General features: G+C 49.0%; 1 protein-coding gene across 2 annotated transcripts in view; it reads left to right on the top strand.

The window, feature by feature from the left end:
• The window catches only part of OLFM2 (olfactomedin 2), a 53,839-nt gene extending 37,740 nt beyond the window's left edge, over positions 1 to 16,099 (top strand). For both annotated transcript variants that reach the window (XM_081077955.1, XM_081077954.1), the window contains exons 2-6: positions 10,830 to 10,979; positions 12,662 to 12,808; positions 13,071 to 13,290; positions 13,721 to 13,827; positions 14,952 to 16,099. In XM_081077955.1, coding sequence (XP_080934081.1) covers positions 10,830 to 10,979; positions 12,662 to 12,808; positions 13,071 to 13,290; positions 13,721 to 13,827; positions 14,952 to 15,629 — 1,302 coding nt within the window. In that variant the 3' untranslated portion in view covers positions 15,630 to 16,099. The remainder of the gene's footprint in view (positions 1 to 10,829; positions 10,980 to 12,661; positions 12,809 to 13,070; positions 13,291 to 13,720; positions 13,828 to 14,951) is intronic.
• The last annotated feature ends 283 nt before the right edge of the window (positions 16,100 to 16,382 follow it).

A 16,382-nucleotide genomic window follows, 5' to 3' on the forward strand; every position in this document is an offset into this window, starting at 1 on the left:
ATTGGCGCCCTAAATGACATACTCTGTTGCCTCGCCTTGGCCAGGGGAATTGAATGCCTTTGAGAATCATTTCTTCAAAACACTGGAATGTGTGTCCAGGGTGCAGCTACATGATAAAAAATTTGGACCCAAATTAACTTGCCTCCCCTAGGGAAACACATGGAGCCCATGAAAGTGGGTTTTCAGGCAGTGCTGGCACCTGGCTATCTCTGTGAGTTATTAGCTGGCAGGTTGGTCCCTTGTCACCTGCTGGCTACACTGTCTGGCCTTCGAGGCCCTCTTCTGTCCAACCCCTGGCGGAGAGCCTTGCAGCAAACACCTCCATTTTGTGCAGGGGTGGCCCTGCCTATCGGCGTGAAATGCCTCCGCCAGCCACAGAAGATAAATTTACCCCATGACGACCTTTTCCCCGTGCTGATGGATTGATTTCAGAAATCCATCCCCAGCCAGCCTGCCCAGCCCCAGCCCCCACCACGGGCGCCGATGGCTGCAAATTTATGCCCATGCCAGAAATTGAATTCCTGTAAGTCGAGGGAAGTGTCTGAAAAGCTCACCCAGGCTCATTTTTACTTCTGACAAACTTCAGTCCAGAGATTAAACCTGGGCCAATGTCTCCTAGCAGCAGGGATTGTAGTGGTGGGGAAATGACCTCACTGCGGGCATATTTCTTACATTCTCTGCCTTCCTCGTGGCCTCTCAGGACTGAGAAATAAACAGCAGCCAGGCCAGCAGACCTGTGTGGTTAAAGGGAATTCCCATTTCTGACCAGCTAATGTTAAAAAAAAAAGGACATGTTCTGTGTACCCAAAGGCAGGCCTCTTGGTCCCCGTGGCAAATACTGAGCCGTTCAGAGGGATTGGAAGCAAAGCTTCTAATTCACCGCCAGGCTCCTGCCCCAGCTCTTGAGGCCAACTCAGTCTCGGCAACTTTACAAGGTTCTAATTAAGCTTCCTTGGGTTGTAGCAGAGAGGACATCAAAAGGTGGATATTTCCAGAGCCCCTCACCCCCACTCTGCCCCCTGCTAGAGGCCCAAAGGTGGTGAAGGGAGAAGCAGAGAAATCAAGTGACAGCTCTGCAAAGGAAGAATCCCCGTCTTGCTAGAAAGCTCTCTCACTTGCATTGAAATGTGAAACGTCTGGTGCAAATGTAGCTGTTTCTCTTTGGTCCAATATTAAAGAAATGAATCCTTGATGTCTACAAAAAAGGATCAAAAACAAACCTTTCTGAAAGGAGAAGGGCTTTTATTTCACTGTGAACTTTTGTAGCTCTAGCCTCTGGCAGCGATGTCTACAGAACACGGAATGTGGGAGGATAAAGCAATAAATGGCTGCCATTCATGTATTAATTCATTCAGGAAGTGTCTGGGAAGCAGCTACTCTGTGCCAGACTTGGGGCTGTGAGCTGAGGAAACTGTAGGGACAGATTAGAACCCAGTTCCTGCCCTTCCAAGCCAGTGGCACATTCTACAAAATACCTGACCACTAGCCCTCAAAACTGCCACGGGCATGAAAAGCAAGGAAAGATTGACACACTGTCACAGACCAGAGGAGCTTAAGGAGATGTGATGACTCAGTGTCATGTAGGATCCTGGGTGTGATTCTGGACCAGAAAAGGGGCATGAGTGAAAAAATTGGAGAAATCTAAATAAAGTCTGGAGTTTAGTAATAGTGACGCACCAATGTTGGTTTCTTCGTTGTGACAAATGGACCATGGACATGTAAGATGTTAACAACAGGGGAAATTGGGTGAGGGACATATGGGAGCTCTTGTCTTGTCTTCATAACTTTTCTGTAAATCTAAAATTATTCCAAAATAAAAAGGTTTATTTTTTAAAAAGTCAGCAGGAGACATGGAACCATTCTAGAACAAATTGATGTATTAGCTCATTATCTTGACACAACCTTGTGAAGCCCAACCGTTATGATCCCAACTTTTAAACAAGAAAGCAGAGAGGTTAAGAAAGGCACAGAGGGGTTAAGCTACTTGCCCAAGAATTTGGACTCAAGGAGCTGTTCACACACAGGGATTTGTTGAACAGCTATTGTACCTTCTCAGGGCCGACCAGAGAAACAGAATTCTTCTAGGCTTTTCATTAGCCTAGATGAATTAAAATCCAGGGAATTGGTTACACAGACGATGGAAGAGATGAGAAACTGAACAGGATGGAGAGGAAACTCAGAGATTAGCAATAGCAGAGAGGTCCTACCCCCCCCCCCCCAGGGCTGGGGGTCAGATAGAAGAGGTGGTATAAATAGAGCCCAGGAGTGTGGCTACAAGTGGGAGCTGAAGGCACAGAAGAGAGGCAGCCACTGAAGAGCACAGGAAGCAGAGAAATGTGGGAAATACCTCTGCTTCTTCCTTTGTCCTGCCCTTGGGTCTTCCATGAATGCCCACCATTGGCTGAACCTTCTAGGAAGCCAGAGGGCAAAGGAGTGTGGGAAATTTAGTTCCCAAGCCCACGGAGCAGGGCAGGGGAGGGAAAGGGAATGAAAATTCACCTGTGTGGTATCTTACTCTTAAGCATGTGTGTGCAGGGAGGGCCTGGAGGAGTAGGTCAGGGGACAGTTCTGATCGCCATTTTACAAATAACAGTGGCAGAGATCTGCTTTGGAACTCACAAATAACAGGAAGTGGCAGATCCAGAACACTGATTGTGGTTCATCCTTGTAGGTTCTTCTGAGGACCGGTGAGGAATCAGCTGCAAAGCCCTAGAATAGGGCCTGGCTCACAGGATGTGATCCATGAATGTGAGCTATTATTGATGGTGATAATTATAAAGATGGCTGCCATTTTTATGATGCTAAAGGACCTTCCTTTGCATAGAACTGTCATATCCCACTGTCACAGGACTCTGTGTATATGTGGGGGTAGGATACTAAAATACCATGGAACCGATTAAGGCAGGGCTCAACCTGGAGCCCGGGCTCCCCACTCTGCACCCCACTCACCTGAGCAGGTGTTGCATACGTGAAGGGGGAGGGGGAGAGTATCCTAAGCATTTATCGTAAGTTATATAAATGTCTAACCACTATGCTGTACACCTGAAACTAACATCAAATTGATTGTCAACAGTAATTGAAAACATTTTTAAATAAAATAAAACAAGAATCTACCCATTTGTCTGTCATATCAACCGTGGGACAAGACCTCCTCATGGCTCACCTGGATGACTGTGGGTGTGGGCAGGATGTTCAAAAGCCCTGGGCTGATAAAGAACTGTCTAGTTGTTGAGGGGCTGAAAGGAGGTCCGTGAGACTCAGGAGACTCAAGTGAGAGTTTGCTTCCTCCAACTAGGGTCTTCTCAAATGGGGTGTTCTTGAGTGCTGGCGTGTGAGACTTGCACTTTGTCAAAGCAGGCTTAGTATGGCTCTTGTGTGAGAATTTGTAGTCTCAATGCAGACCTCTATTCATAAATCCTACTCTTAGAGCTCTCTACAGGAGTCCATGGTGGTTTCAACACAATCTGGGCCACATGCAGAGGAAACTGCGTTTGTAAATTATTATTTTTTTAAATTGGTGAATGATATATAAGTTTCAAGTGTACAATTCTATAATACAAGTGTCTTATACACTTGTATTATATACAAAGTGTACAATTCTATATTGTACACTATAATACAAGTGTATTATACACTTGTATTACATACAAAGTGTACAATTCTATATTGTACACTATAATACAAGTGTATTATACACTTGTATTACATACAAAGTGTACAATTCTATATTGTACACTATAATACAAGTGTATTATACACTTGTATTACATACAAAGTGTACAATTCTATATTGTACACTATAATACAAGTGTATTATACACTTGTATTACATACAAAGTGTACAATTCTATATTGTACACTATAATACAAGTGTATTATACACTTGTATTATATACAAAGTGTACAATTCTATATTGCATTGTGTGCTCACAACTCAAAGTGTGGCCTCCCTCCGTCACCATGTATTTCACGCTGGTTACCCTCTTCACCCTCTCACCCACCTCCTTCCCCTATGGTAACCACCATAATGTTGTCTGTGTCTATGAGTTTGTTTGTTCATTTGTTGCTTTCTGTTTTACATATAACATGTGAGTGAAATCATATGGTTCTTGTCCTTTTCCATCTGATTTATTTCGCTTAGCATGACACTTTCAAGATCCATCCCTCCACACCTTCCCTGGACTCCTGGGAGGGAAATCAGTTGAACTCAGAGACTTGTTTCTCTTCCTGCCTTTTCCAAGATAATCTATTTCATTGATTATTGGTCCACATTGGCACTGTGATGGCAGAGAGAGACTAAGTCATGCTGAAATGTAAGTACTGGCCTGGACTCAGAGGGCACTGGGGTCTTCTGCCAAGATTTGGATGGCTTCAGAGGGTGCCAGACTAGATAGCCGCTCAGGGCAAGATGCGGTAATTACATTGGGAGGGAATGAATGAATGAATGAATGAATGAATGAATTCACGGTTGCTCCCTCTGCCCCCATCCTGGCCCACTCCCTGGTCACAGTTTCTCACAGGCTGAGGGAGGCCCTCGTTCTCTCTCTTGGTATGGGTTAGCTGATTATCTTCTTTAGGACCTGTCAAGCTTATCCCTCAGGGGGGATGTGCCCAATATCTTGAGGTTTGGCAGGGGCAGCCTGCTATTATCTCAAGCCCTCCAAAGGGATGCGGCCCCTGTCACAGCTCAGATGTGGCAGACAACCGTGTCCCTGATCATTCATCACAGCCCTTCTGCCACACCAGCAGTCCGAGAGAGCTACAGCTGCCTCTGAGCCAGCCGGGCGCCTGTCTGCAACCTGATCTCAGACCATCCCTCCCATGGAGTGATGGAAGCCAGTTCGCTGGCAGAAAGGGAAGTGCATGGTGGGTCTGTGAAGATATTTGCTCTCTGTCCCACCAACCAACAAGCGTCTGGTCATTCAACAAACATTCATTTTGCCAAGCCCTGGGGATTCAGTGATGAGCAAAGCAGACAGAACTCCCCACCCCCATGCCGTCTCCTGTCCAGGAGCAGAAGCAGGCCTTGAGCCAGTGGTCACACCCGTGAGGTCCTAATGGACATTGCGATCAGGGCCGGATGGAGGACAGGGGAGGTGCGGCATGGTGGTTCAGACTGTGAGCCAGATGGCCTGTGTTTAAATCCCAGGCCCACCACTTGCAGGCTGTGAAGTTCTGGCCAAGAGATGTGAACCCACTCTGGCTCAGTTTCTTCACCTCTCAAAGGTGGATAATGGCAGTGCCTGCCTCCTAGCATTGTGGTGAGAATCAAATTAGTTACAATACACAAAGTGCTTAGAACAATGCTTATATAGTAAAGAATAGAAATATTAGGGGGGGAAAGCACAGGATGCCCTGAGAGGTGGGTAACCTGGGACAGGTACAGCAGAGCCTGCTTTTGGAAGCCCCAGTAATGGGAAGAGTGAGCCTGGCCAGGAGATGGGATGAGAGTGTTGATGGCAGAGGGCCCAACCAGTGCAAAGGCCTGTAGATGGGAAAAAGTACGGTGTGTTCTGGGAAGGGTAGAACTGGACCAGAGAGGATATGGCAATGTGAGCCTTGTTGATTGTTGGTTAATAGGAAATGGGACTTGCCTCTGCCAAATTATGTGAAGGAGATGCCCCAGGATAAGAAGGCACCGAGCCGTGTCGGGGCCAGGACGGGGCAAGCATTTCTGCACAGCCTCCACGGGGCTCGATTCTTACCCCTCTCCACCACTGACCTTTCTGTTATTCCTCATCATTCTGCAGCCTCAGCCCCAACTCCCCAGGACTTTCATCAATTCTTCCAGATTGTCTCAATTCAGCAACTTCAAGCTCAAACTATTTTGACTTCAGGATACTGAATTGGCTTTAGAGTGTCATGAGGGTTATAATAAATAATAATAATAATAATAATAATATAATAATAATAATAATAGCAAACACTTCTGTAGTGTTTACTACATGCTGGTGCCTGTTCTAGTTGCTTGTACATATAGTGTTAACATATTTAAGCTTCCCAGAAACCCTGTGAGGTAGGTACAGTTAGGTTCATTTTACAAATGAAGAAATGGCAGCACTGACTTGCCAGGTCACACAGCAAGTGAGTGGCTGAAGCAGGACATAAACCCAGGCAGCCTGAGCCCTGGAACCACCTGGCTCGACTTTACCATCCGAGTGGGAATAAGAGACATCCAGAAGAATGAGTTGTTTCTATCGTCGGGATGTTGTTTGGAAAGATGCTGGTGACATTACATAGATTCATTCCTTTTTGGAAGGACCGTGGGAGAGATCCTTGCCTGTTCTTGGTACCAAAAATACGTAAGCTTTCTCCTGAGCATCTGGCGTGCTTTGTTTCAGGACACTGAGAACTGCATAAATGGCCAGCTTTCCCTTTTTGAGTTGACTGCTAAGGAGCATGGAGACAAATTTATGGCCCATCCATATGCTGGTTGTTCGGGTTTTTAAGGGATGAGGTTTTCTTAGTCTCATTTCTGGTTCTGTCTGTGTCCCCACTTTTCTCTTTCTTCCTTTTCTCCTTTGCAAAATATATACATATATATACATATATATATATATATATATGTATATATATATGTGTGTGTGTGTGTGTATACATATATATAATATATGTATAAATATATGTATATATTTTATATATATGTATAAATATATGTATATATATGTTTTAAGGAACTGAAAAATGGTCTTTAGAAGACCTAAATACATTTGTTGTAGAAAACTTAGAAAATAAGATATTTTTGAAGATGGCAATAAAAATCCCCACGAATCCCCAGTTTTAATGGCTGAATAGTATTCCCTCCTGTGGCTGCACCTGTAGTTTTGAAATCAATGCCCCTCTCATTAGCCAACATGAGGGAAAACTCCAGTTGTCCAATTTTAAATGATGCTTTAATGAGCATCCTTGTAGCAATTGTGTGCTTGTCCACACAATTTCCCTGGGCTAAATTCCTAGACTTGGATTGGCTGGGTTACATGCCAATGCAGAAACATTAAAGCTTTGGCTCTGGATTGGCAGACTGCCCTCCAGAAACATCTAATTCTGAGTCTCCTATTTAACTGGAGCTATCGTGTGTAAACCACTTGGAATCCTCTCCGGAACAAGGCAGGGTACAAATAAATACATAAACCCCAAGCCACTTCTGTTTCCTGATTAAATTGTCCAGCCTCAAACACAGTAATATCCTTGTCTTATTAAGAGGCAGCCACTTGCTCTGTTCCTGTGGGCTAATCCCCGGGAGCCAGTGATGCCAGGCTGGCCGTTCCTGGGATCCTGGAGCCAGCCCTTAGCCTTGAAAGGACCAGGAATTGTTTTTAAACCAAGACATAGGTGGTGGAGCTGTACGCTGAGATGATGACCTCAGGTGTGACAGCGAGAAAAACTTTTCCTGCGTTTCTCATACAGTCAATCCTGGATCTGTTACGGAGACATCGGCTTAATTGGGGCAGCAGCCTCAGCAAAAGTATTTGAAAAAAATCACAGGCAGAAAGACACTTTAAGGAGCAGCCTCTGAATGCATAGCTTACCCTCTTAGAGCCCATTAGCAGGAATATTAAACTTGGAACCAACAGCTGAGCCAAGAAAGCGGCTGGCTTCTCCTGCACATTTGCCACATCTGAGGTGAGATAGGCCACGTCATCGAAGGCGTCTGGATGCTCCTGGGCTCTCACACCTGCTATTACAGCATTTCCCTTAATATAGACCATCCTCTGTCCCTAGGGCTGTGATCTCCAAGAGTTCATGACTTTGGTTCCAAGCTAAACCCTGTGTGGGAGAGCAGGCATTTGGACTCTCAAACCTGGAGCCTTCCAAGACATTCCATCAGTCTCTGGGGACATGAACTTGCCTGTGTATTTGATCTTGAACCTGACGACGACGGGCAAAAATCAGGATCTCTGCTGGGCTGAGAGTTGGCAGCCAAACCCCAGGCATTTGATTACAGTGCTGCAGAGAGCTTTCCGGCAAGGTGCGTCCAACGCAGGCAATTATTTTAGGAAAGCTGTGGAGGCCACCTCTCTCCTTGCCACTTAAATCTTCCTTCTCTTTTGCAGTTCAGTATTTCAATTGTTGAGAGTAAGTGGATTGTTTGCTTCAAAGGACAGGCTAGGAAATGTAGGAAGGAGATCTTAATTATGTTGGACTGGGCTGCTTTGTCTCTGCACAAATGAGAATTTTCACGGGGTTCTGTCCAAATTGCTTGAGGATGAGAGCCAAGGGGACATGGATAAGGATTGCTTGGACGCACGTTCAATGTTGTTTTGTTTGTTTCTTTTGTTTTTTAAGAACTGAATTTGTCATGAAAGGAGGCAAAGCTGGTTCTATGTTCTCCCAAACCACCTATGTCTTGGTTTAAAAACAATTCCTGGTCCTTCCAGGCTGAAGGTTGGCTCCTGGATCCCCGGGGCAGCCAGTCTGGCATCACTGGCTACCGGGGATTAGGGGGAAGGTTTTTGGCTCACCCCTCTTGTCTTGGGTGGGGCTCCCTCAGAGGCAGAGCTGGAGGAGAGAAGTTGAGTACAAATATTCACCTGGGAGGTGAGCCCAAGAGGAACCAGTGAGATGGGAAGCGAAGGAAACCCATGGAGGGTGAGCTCATGAGCCTGGGCACCTGGGGCACAGGTCCCAGTGAGCGACCCTGGGAAACTGCATGCAACGCACTGGAGAAGTGAGAGGGCTGGTGTTTATCACTATGTCCTCTGAGGCGTGGGTGGGACTGCAGGTGGGAGGGCCTTCTGCCTCCTAGTCAAAGGCAGATGGCACGGGACCGCCAAATGAAGCCCTTGGCGTGGGGGGTCCTGAGCAATTCCGTGGCAAGACTGGCTTAACACCTGCACGCAAGGAAGGCTGGGAAGGTGAGGAACTTCATTCCTTCACAGGGGACGCGTGGACTCATAAAGAGGGGTTCCCCCAACTTCGAAAGGGTGCAAAGAATGACTAATTACAATTGTGTCAGGTGGCACTTATGAATGGTTTATTTTTCTTATAGTGAGGAGTCAAGCTCATCTGTACAATTATATCACTCTTTCACATTCCAATAAGCTTAAAAAAGACTTTATTGAGTAGGCGAGAAAAAGGTGGGCTTATAATAGCTGGAGACTCCAGGATTGTGCGTAGCTTACAGCCTAGCTTATCTGCTCCAGCAGGGGAACAGCTTCTGCTGGGCGGTCAGTAAACGGCGTGCAAATGATCAATTATTGTGGGGTTTGCTTTCTCTTGAAAACACTTGGGGTTTTTGTCAGAATTTCTTCCCTGTCTGTAGGAATGCATCCTGGATAGGACCAGAATCTTTCACTTCCCCCCTCTACGGTCACCAGCCGTCATCGCTTGCCTGGACATGCAGTCACCTGGGCCCTGGTCTCCTGCCCTGGCCTTTCCCGCTCCCTCGCCCCCTCCCCCGCCCCCACACACGGAGTCTGTTCCCCCCACAGCAGCCAGAGGGCGCCTGTGAACACTTGAGTCAGGTCATATCCATCCTGTTAAGATCCTTCCATGGCGTCCACCTCACACAGAGCAAACACCAAATCCTCCTCACCGCCTTCAGGCCTGAATGTGCTGCCCTTCTTGCCCTCGTCTCCCTCCTCCCTGCTCCCCGCCACTTACCCCTGTGCTCACTCTGCTCCAGCCACACCAGCCTTCTCCATGTTTCCCAAACACACCAGGCATGATCCTGCCTCAGGGCCTTTGTACCTTCTGTTTTCTCTGCCTGGAACATCCTTCCCCAGATATGCACGTGGCTTCTCCCTCACCTCCTCTAGGTCTGGACTCAAATGCATCTTCTCATGCAGGCTTTCCCAGGCCATCCCAAAACTGCAACCCCTAACCTCCTCCAACCCCAGTGCCCCCATCATTTCTTCCCTGTGTTACTTCTCTCTATAGCACTCATCACCCTTTAAGTACTTGGTGTTTACTTATTGGTTCATCTCTGTCTCTCTAATGTAAGCTCCTAGAAGAGCTTTTGTGTTTGTGTGTTTTGTTCACTGCTGTGTTTTCAATATCCATAATAGAGCTTGACATACAGTAGAGACTTAACAAATGCTTGTTGAACAAATGAGACCATCATGCCCTGATAAAAACAAAAATATCAAGACTTATGCCTAACTCCAGTATGTTCTGGGGAAGGTCAAGGGGGGCCCGATCTGGGGACCTAGCATGTTCCATCCAGTGGTAGTCTTTGTTTTTTGAACAATGCACAAGCCTATTTCACAGCAGAGGACCCTTTTCCCAGCATGCCTGGTAAGAGCGCCAGTGTTCCAAGGAGCGTGGCTTGGGAAACATCCGTGAATGATCTCTGAGTGATCTCAGTGATATAAACAGACTTGAAGTTTAGTTTAGGAGGAGTCTGAAGGTAACAGCCCAGAAGTCTGTGTGAGGATTGTCAGGCTTTGGCCATTAACTTGCCTTGGCTTCTCAGGAGCAGGGGCGGAGGGAAAGTGGGGACAAAAATAGGGCTGTGCTTAGTGGCCCGAGGTATATCCAGACCTTATGTGTCACCCCGGGCTGGGGAAGCAGAGAGGGAGGTCCAGGTTTGGGTGTCAGTATGAGCATACTGACATATAACCTGGTGGTTATGGAGGCAGTGTTGCATGTGGGCGAATGTGTGTGAGAGAATAAATCCCTGTCCTGGGGAAGGGCTCGAATCCCGCAGTTCCTCGCCAAGTTCCTTAACCCCTCAGACCCCATCTTGTCAGACACGTGGCACATGGTCTGGCATATTCCAGGGTTCCAGCAAAGGACATCTGTTGTTTTCCCGGGCTTCCTTTCTCCCCTGGTGGGGATGGCTGAGTTCCCCACTGAGTTCCCGTTCTCTGACTCTGACCTCCCCACAGACCCTCTTCCAAAGCCCAGAGGAAGGCTGGCAGCTGTATACCTCGGCCCAGGCCCCTGACGGGAAATGTATCTGCACAGCTGTGATCCCCGCACAGAGCACCTGCTCCCGGGATGGCAGAAGTCGGGAGCTGCGGCAGCTGATGGAGAAGGTGAAAACCTTCTAGATTCCTTGGGGGAAGCTGCAGAAATCTCCCAATTGCCACCCTGCCCTCTGTCCTTATTCAGGTCAGGCAGGGCCACATCTAGCCATGTGGGCTATTCAGAGCTGGCAGATAACCTGCCTTCCATCTAGGTGGGTATTTTAGTTAAAATCTGTTCAGTGCTTCTTTGGAGGAGAAGCTGCGTGCCGCGTGGGGTCCTGGAGGAAAGAGGGCCCCAGTGGCAACATATGTGTTGCCTGCATGTGTGAGCTCCAGCCCCGCTGTGCACAGCCCACTCAGCCCCTTAGTTCGTTAGGCTCGCTTGCTAAGAAGGTGTTTTGTGTCCCTTGGGGAGGGGTCTCACCCTCTATCTCAAGAGGCTCGTATAAAGGTTCCTTCCCTTTCTGATTGTGTTCACTAGAAAATGGTCCCCATTCAGTACCTCGCCAAGGATTTCTTGGTGCCCTTTATGGACTGATTGCTGTCCCTTGCCACTGCCCAGTTAATGCCCGTTAGACAGCTCTGGTGTTGGTGTTGAAAGGGACCAGCTACTCCCCACATCACCCTGTAAAGGAGGAAGCTGAGGCTTGGCAGAGAACAGAAGGGATCCTTCTCGGCTCTGGAGTCTCCCACCCATTAACTCCACAGGATCCTGCCCCACCGACAGCCCCAGAACTGCTTTCCTCAGCAGTTTTGGACTTCCCTGTGATGTCCCCTGATCGTGGGCAATGGCTGTAAAATGTTCTGTGGTGGCCAGAGTGGGTATCAGGCTGTTGGGTTTCTGAGAACTTCCAGGGGTCGTCTGGAAAGTCTGTGTGTTTCAGTCAGCATCCGGTGTTGTCTTTGAGTTCACCTTAGCCCGTGAGGCTCACCTTGGCCAGGTGGGTGCAATTCACTTTACCCAGGTGAAGGTGGGAGCTACGAAGCCTTAATCTGGGTCAAGCCAGGGCTACGGAATTTCAGTTTACGCATTTAGCTGAAAAGTATTACGCGATGGCTTAGGACCAACGCTGGGCACTGGGGGTTTAGCTGTGGGCAAGCTAGGTACCAAGTCTGCCTCTGAGGATCCCACCTGAAGGAGGCAGGTGAATAAGGCTGTTCCAGATACTAGTCATAGCTGGGAAGATAAAAACTGGGTTCGCGGAGAGAGGGTGAGCGGCTACTTGAAACAGGGTGGTCAGGGAAGGCCACCCTGAGGAGGTGATGCTGGAGTTGAGACCTGAAGGATGAGAAGGAGCCAGCTGTGGGAAAATGAAGGGAACAGCACTCCAGATAGAGGGATCAGCAAGTGCAAAGACACTGAGGAGGGAAGGAGCTTAGAGTCTGTGAGAGCAAAGGGGGCTTGTGGTTGGAGTGAATGAACATGGGGGAGGTAGGTGAGTGGGCAGGATCAGCATGCAGGGTTTACAAGGGCAGGAGGTGATCCAATCTTTTTTTTGAAAAGCTCCTCTCTGGCTGCTGTGTGGAGAACTGACTGCTGGGATGTAGGGTGGGAGCAGGAGGCCAGGAAGGAGGGGAGAGAGGTGAGAGGTGATGGTGTCTGTTCCAGGGGGGGGGCAATGGATGGATTGGGCATTGGGCGGCTGCTAGTGAGATCAGGGCAGGAGAAGGCTGGTTGGGCGTTTGCCAGGTTTTTTCTGGGGCAGGAGTGGGCCGGGAGTCTGGCTCTCTCTAACCCTCCCAATTCCTAGGTCCAGAATGTCTCCCAGTCCATGGAGGTCCTTGAGTTGAGGACATACCGGGACCTCCAGTACATGCGCAGCATGGAGACCCTCATGCGGAGCCTGGACGCGCGGCTCCGGGCAGCCGACGGGTCCCTCTCAGCCAAGAGCTTCCAGGTGGGTCCTTCGGGGTTCAGGGCAGAGGTGAAGGGAAGAATGGGGAATGGTGCTCATTAGCTTCGAGAGTGGGCTCACATCTGGGGAGACTGATGGTTGGCTGGGATCTAGGGTCCAGTATAGGGCAAATGTCAAGGGCCATATGTGCATCAAAGGGGTGAAGTGAAAAAAGGGGGGGTGAGGTTGTGGGTCAAAGGTGGGGGTTGTATCTGGGTCAGAGTTCAGGAGTAGGGATCCATGACAGTTCCATCTTCGTGGGCAGGAGCTGAAGGACAGGATGACAGAGCTGTTGCCTCTGAGCTCAGTCCTGGAGCAGTATAAGGCGGACACGCGGACCATTGTGCGCCTGAGAGAAGAGGTGAGGAATCTATCCGGCAGCCTTGCAACCATCCAGGAGGAGATGGGTGCCTACGGATATGATGATCTGCAGCAGCGAGTGATGGCTCTGGAGGCCCGGCTCCATGCCTGTGCCCAGAAGTTGGGTATGTTTTGACCCTTGACCTGACCCCTGACCCCTGACTTTCATGCCTAACCCCAACACCACCTGTGTGTGCAGAAGCTAGACCTCTAACTTCTATCATTGGTGAATACCTTTTCCCATTCACTAGGTTGTCTTTTCATTTTGTTGATGGTTTCCTTTGCTGTGCAAAAACTTTTTAGTTGACCTGTAACTTCTAAACCTTGACTCTTGACCTCCCTACTCAACGCCAAAAATAGATGTAAAGCTGGAAATTGCCCTGACCCTTGACTTCCAGCCCTTCACCCCCAACTTAACTCCATCTTGGAACCAGATCTCTGGATCCTATCTCACTTCTGGTCCCAACTCTTCTCAGTCCCACCTTATCCTTGCCCTACCTCCCTTGGGCTCTTCCCATTTCCCATCCCTTCATTCCCCCTGTTCCTGCCTCCCAGGCTGTGGAAAGCTGACTGGGGTCAGTAACCCCATCACCATTCGGGCCATGGGGTCCCGCTTCGGCTCCTGGATGACCGACACGATGGCCCCCAGTGCGGATAGCCGGGTGAGTGCTGGTGCCCATCCCAGGGGTTAGAGCCTGGGAGGGTCATAGCCTGTGGCTGCCCATCGGTGCCCAGTGATTACACACCAATGATTCTCTTGTAGCTCAGTGTCTTGGGACCTCCAGGGTCCTTGGACCTCCCCTTGACTGTCTAGTGACCACAAAGTGACCAAGGGCCTTCCAGCCCTGTGAATCTCCAAGTGTGCTGACCTTTGATAACTGTATAGGGACAGACTAATAGTTACTGGTACTACTGACCAGCTCCCGATGACCACTGACCTCCAAGTTACCACACGGTAACCAGTGTCTTCACAAGGATTAGAGACTCCCCCACCCCAGCACTGCTCAGTGACCTTTGCACTTCCAGTGGCCTCTATGTTCACAATTTCCCATCACTTCTGACCCACAGGAACTGCCCAATGACTGTCCTAGTGACTGATATCCTTGACATGATCATTGGTCTCCCAGGGATTATGGTAGTTCAACCAGGTGGTTAAGAGCTTGGTTGTGGGAATCAGACTTGGATTTGCACCTCAGTTCTAATTCATATCTGTCCAAAGTTCCTTAATGTCTCGGAGACTCAATTTCCTTATCTTCAAAAAGGTTATGATAATGTTGGCATTAGAGTTTTCAAGATGCTTAGCCCAATAAGCAGCCCCAGTAAGGGCACTCACAAACGCTAATGAACCTGGTGGTGATGAGGGATGATGATGGGGAAGATGTTGATTATGGGCTTGGTCATCTTGTGGCTATAGGGGTTACCGTGGGCAATGAATTCAAGTGACTTCTCATCACCCAGTGGCTGTCCAATGACCACTGCCATCCAGTATCCAATAATCAGTGAATTCCCAGGTCCACTGAGCCCCCAGGGCTTGTAATTTGCCCTGATGCTTTGGGATCAAGCACCGTCCCCTTAGTGTGTTTTAAGACCAATGGCATCCCTGACCAAATGACCCCAGTCGCTGAGACTATGAAGGGTCATGAGTGGTCTGTCATTGGTCATCCCATGGCTGACGAATGACCACTTAGTGACTGTTGATCCTAATGACCATGGTTGATTCCTGGGTGGTTGCTGGAGCCTTGGATCATTGGTGGTGGTCCCCCAGTGACCAGTGGCTCTCTCCTAGGTCTGGTACATGGATGGTTATTACAAGGGCCGGCGTGTCCTAGAATTCCGCACCCTGGGAGACTTCATCAAAGGCCAGAACTTTATCCAGCACCTGCTGCCCCAGCCATGGGCGGGCACAGGCCACGTGGTGTACAACGGCTCCCTGTTCTACAACAAGTATCAGAGCAACGTGGTGGTCAAGTACCACTTCCGATCACGCTCCGTGCTGGTGCAGAGGAGTCTCCCGGGGGCGGGTTACAACAATACCTTCCCGTATTCTTGGGGCGGCTTCTCCGACATGGACTTCATGGTGGATGAGAGCGGGCTCTGGGCCGTGTACACCACCAACCAGAACGCAGGCAACATCGTAGTCAGCCGGCTGGACCCACACACCCTCGAGGTCATGCGGTCCTGGGACACCGGCTACCCCAAGCGGAGTGCCGGCGAGGCCTTCATGATCTGTGGCGTGCTCTACGTGACCAACTCCCACCTGGCCGGGGCCAAGGTCTATTTCGCTTATTTCACCAACACGTCTAGCTATGAGTACACGGACGTGCCCTTCCACAATCAGTACTCACACATCTCCATGCTGGATTATAACCCCCGGGAGCGGGCCCTCTACACCTGGAACAACGGCCACCAGGTGCTGTACAATGTCACCCTCTTCCATGTCATCAGCACTGCCGGGGACCCCTAGGAGCTGCTACACGAGGGCCACCGCAGGCCCTTTCTACTCTGCCTGTGTCCCTTCAAGTTGATCTGTCTGTCATGCCCAAGCCCTCTCTCCCCACTCCTGTCCTTTTTCTTCTCTCCTGCCTTTTGCCCAGCTTTCATTCTCTGCCTCTGTATTTCTATTGGTGCATTTTCTCAATGTCGTCTCTTCTTTATTGATCTCTGATTTTGATACTCCCGTTCTTTGCTGTTCTACCTTTTTATTGATGTCCCTCTGTCTTTTTATTGATCTGACTCTCCCACTCTTTCCCTGTGTCTGCCTGTCTTTCATCCCTCCCTCGCCTCCCTCTTTGCTTCCCACCCGTTCCCCATTCCCTCTCTCTGCACCCCTCCCTCTTCCCGGTCCCCAAGGCGTGAGTGCATGGATTTGTTTCTTTTTATTTTACACCTTTTCTTTCCGGGTTGCTGGAAATAAACGGGACCTTTGAAATTTGATGCTTCAGTTGCACTGTGTCTGGAAGGGGCAGGGGAGGCCGTGGTGAAGGCTAAGTCTGAGCCTGGAGACCCCTTGTCCCATACAGCAAGCTTTGTGAACTGGGGCAGGCGAGGCCAGCATGGGGGCTGGGAGGGTGGCATGGCAGGGCAAGCCCTTTGGGAAGATAGGCAAAGTTATTTCGATCGAAAACAATTTGTTTAAGCAATTTGATCCAAACACTTGAGAATTCTATCACGATGAGAACTGGCCTCAAATGAATATTCTCCATCACTGTTTTTTTCC

This window comes from Rhinolophus hipposideros (assembly GCF_964194185.1).
Source record: "Rhinolophus hipposideros genome assembly, chromosome: 16".
In the NCBI taxonomy this organism is placed as follows: domain Eukaryota; kingdom Metazoa; phylum Chordata; class Mammalia; order Chiroptera; family Rhinolophidae; genus Rhinolophus; species Rhinolophus hipposideros.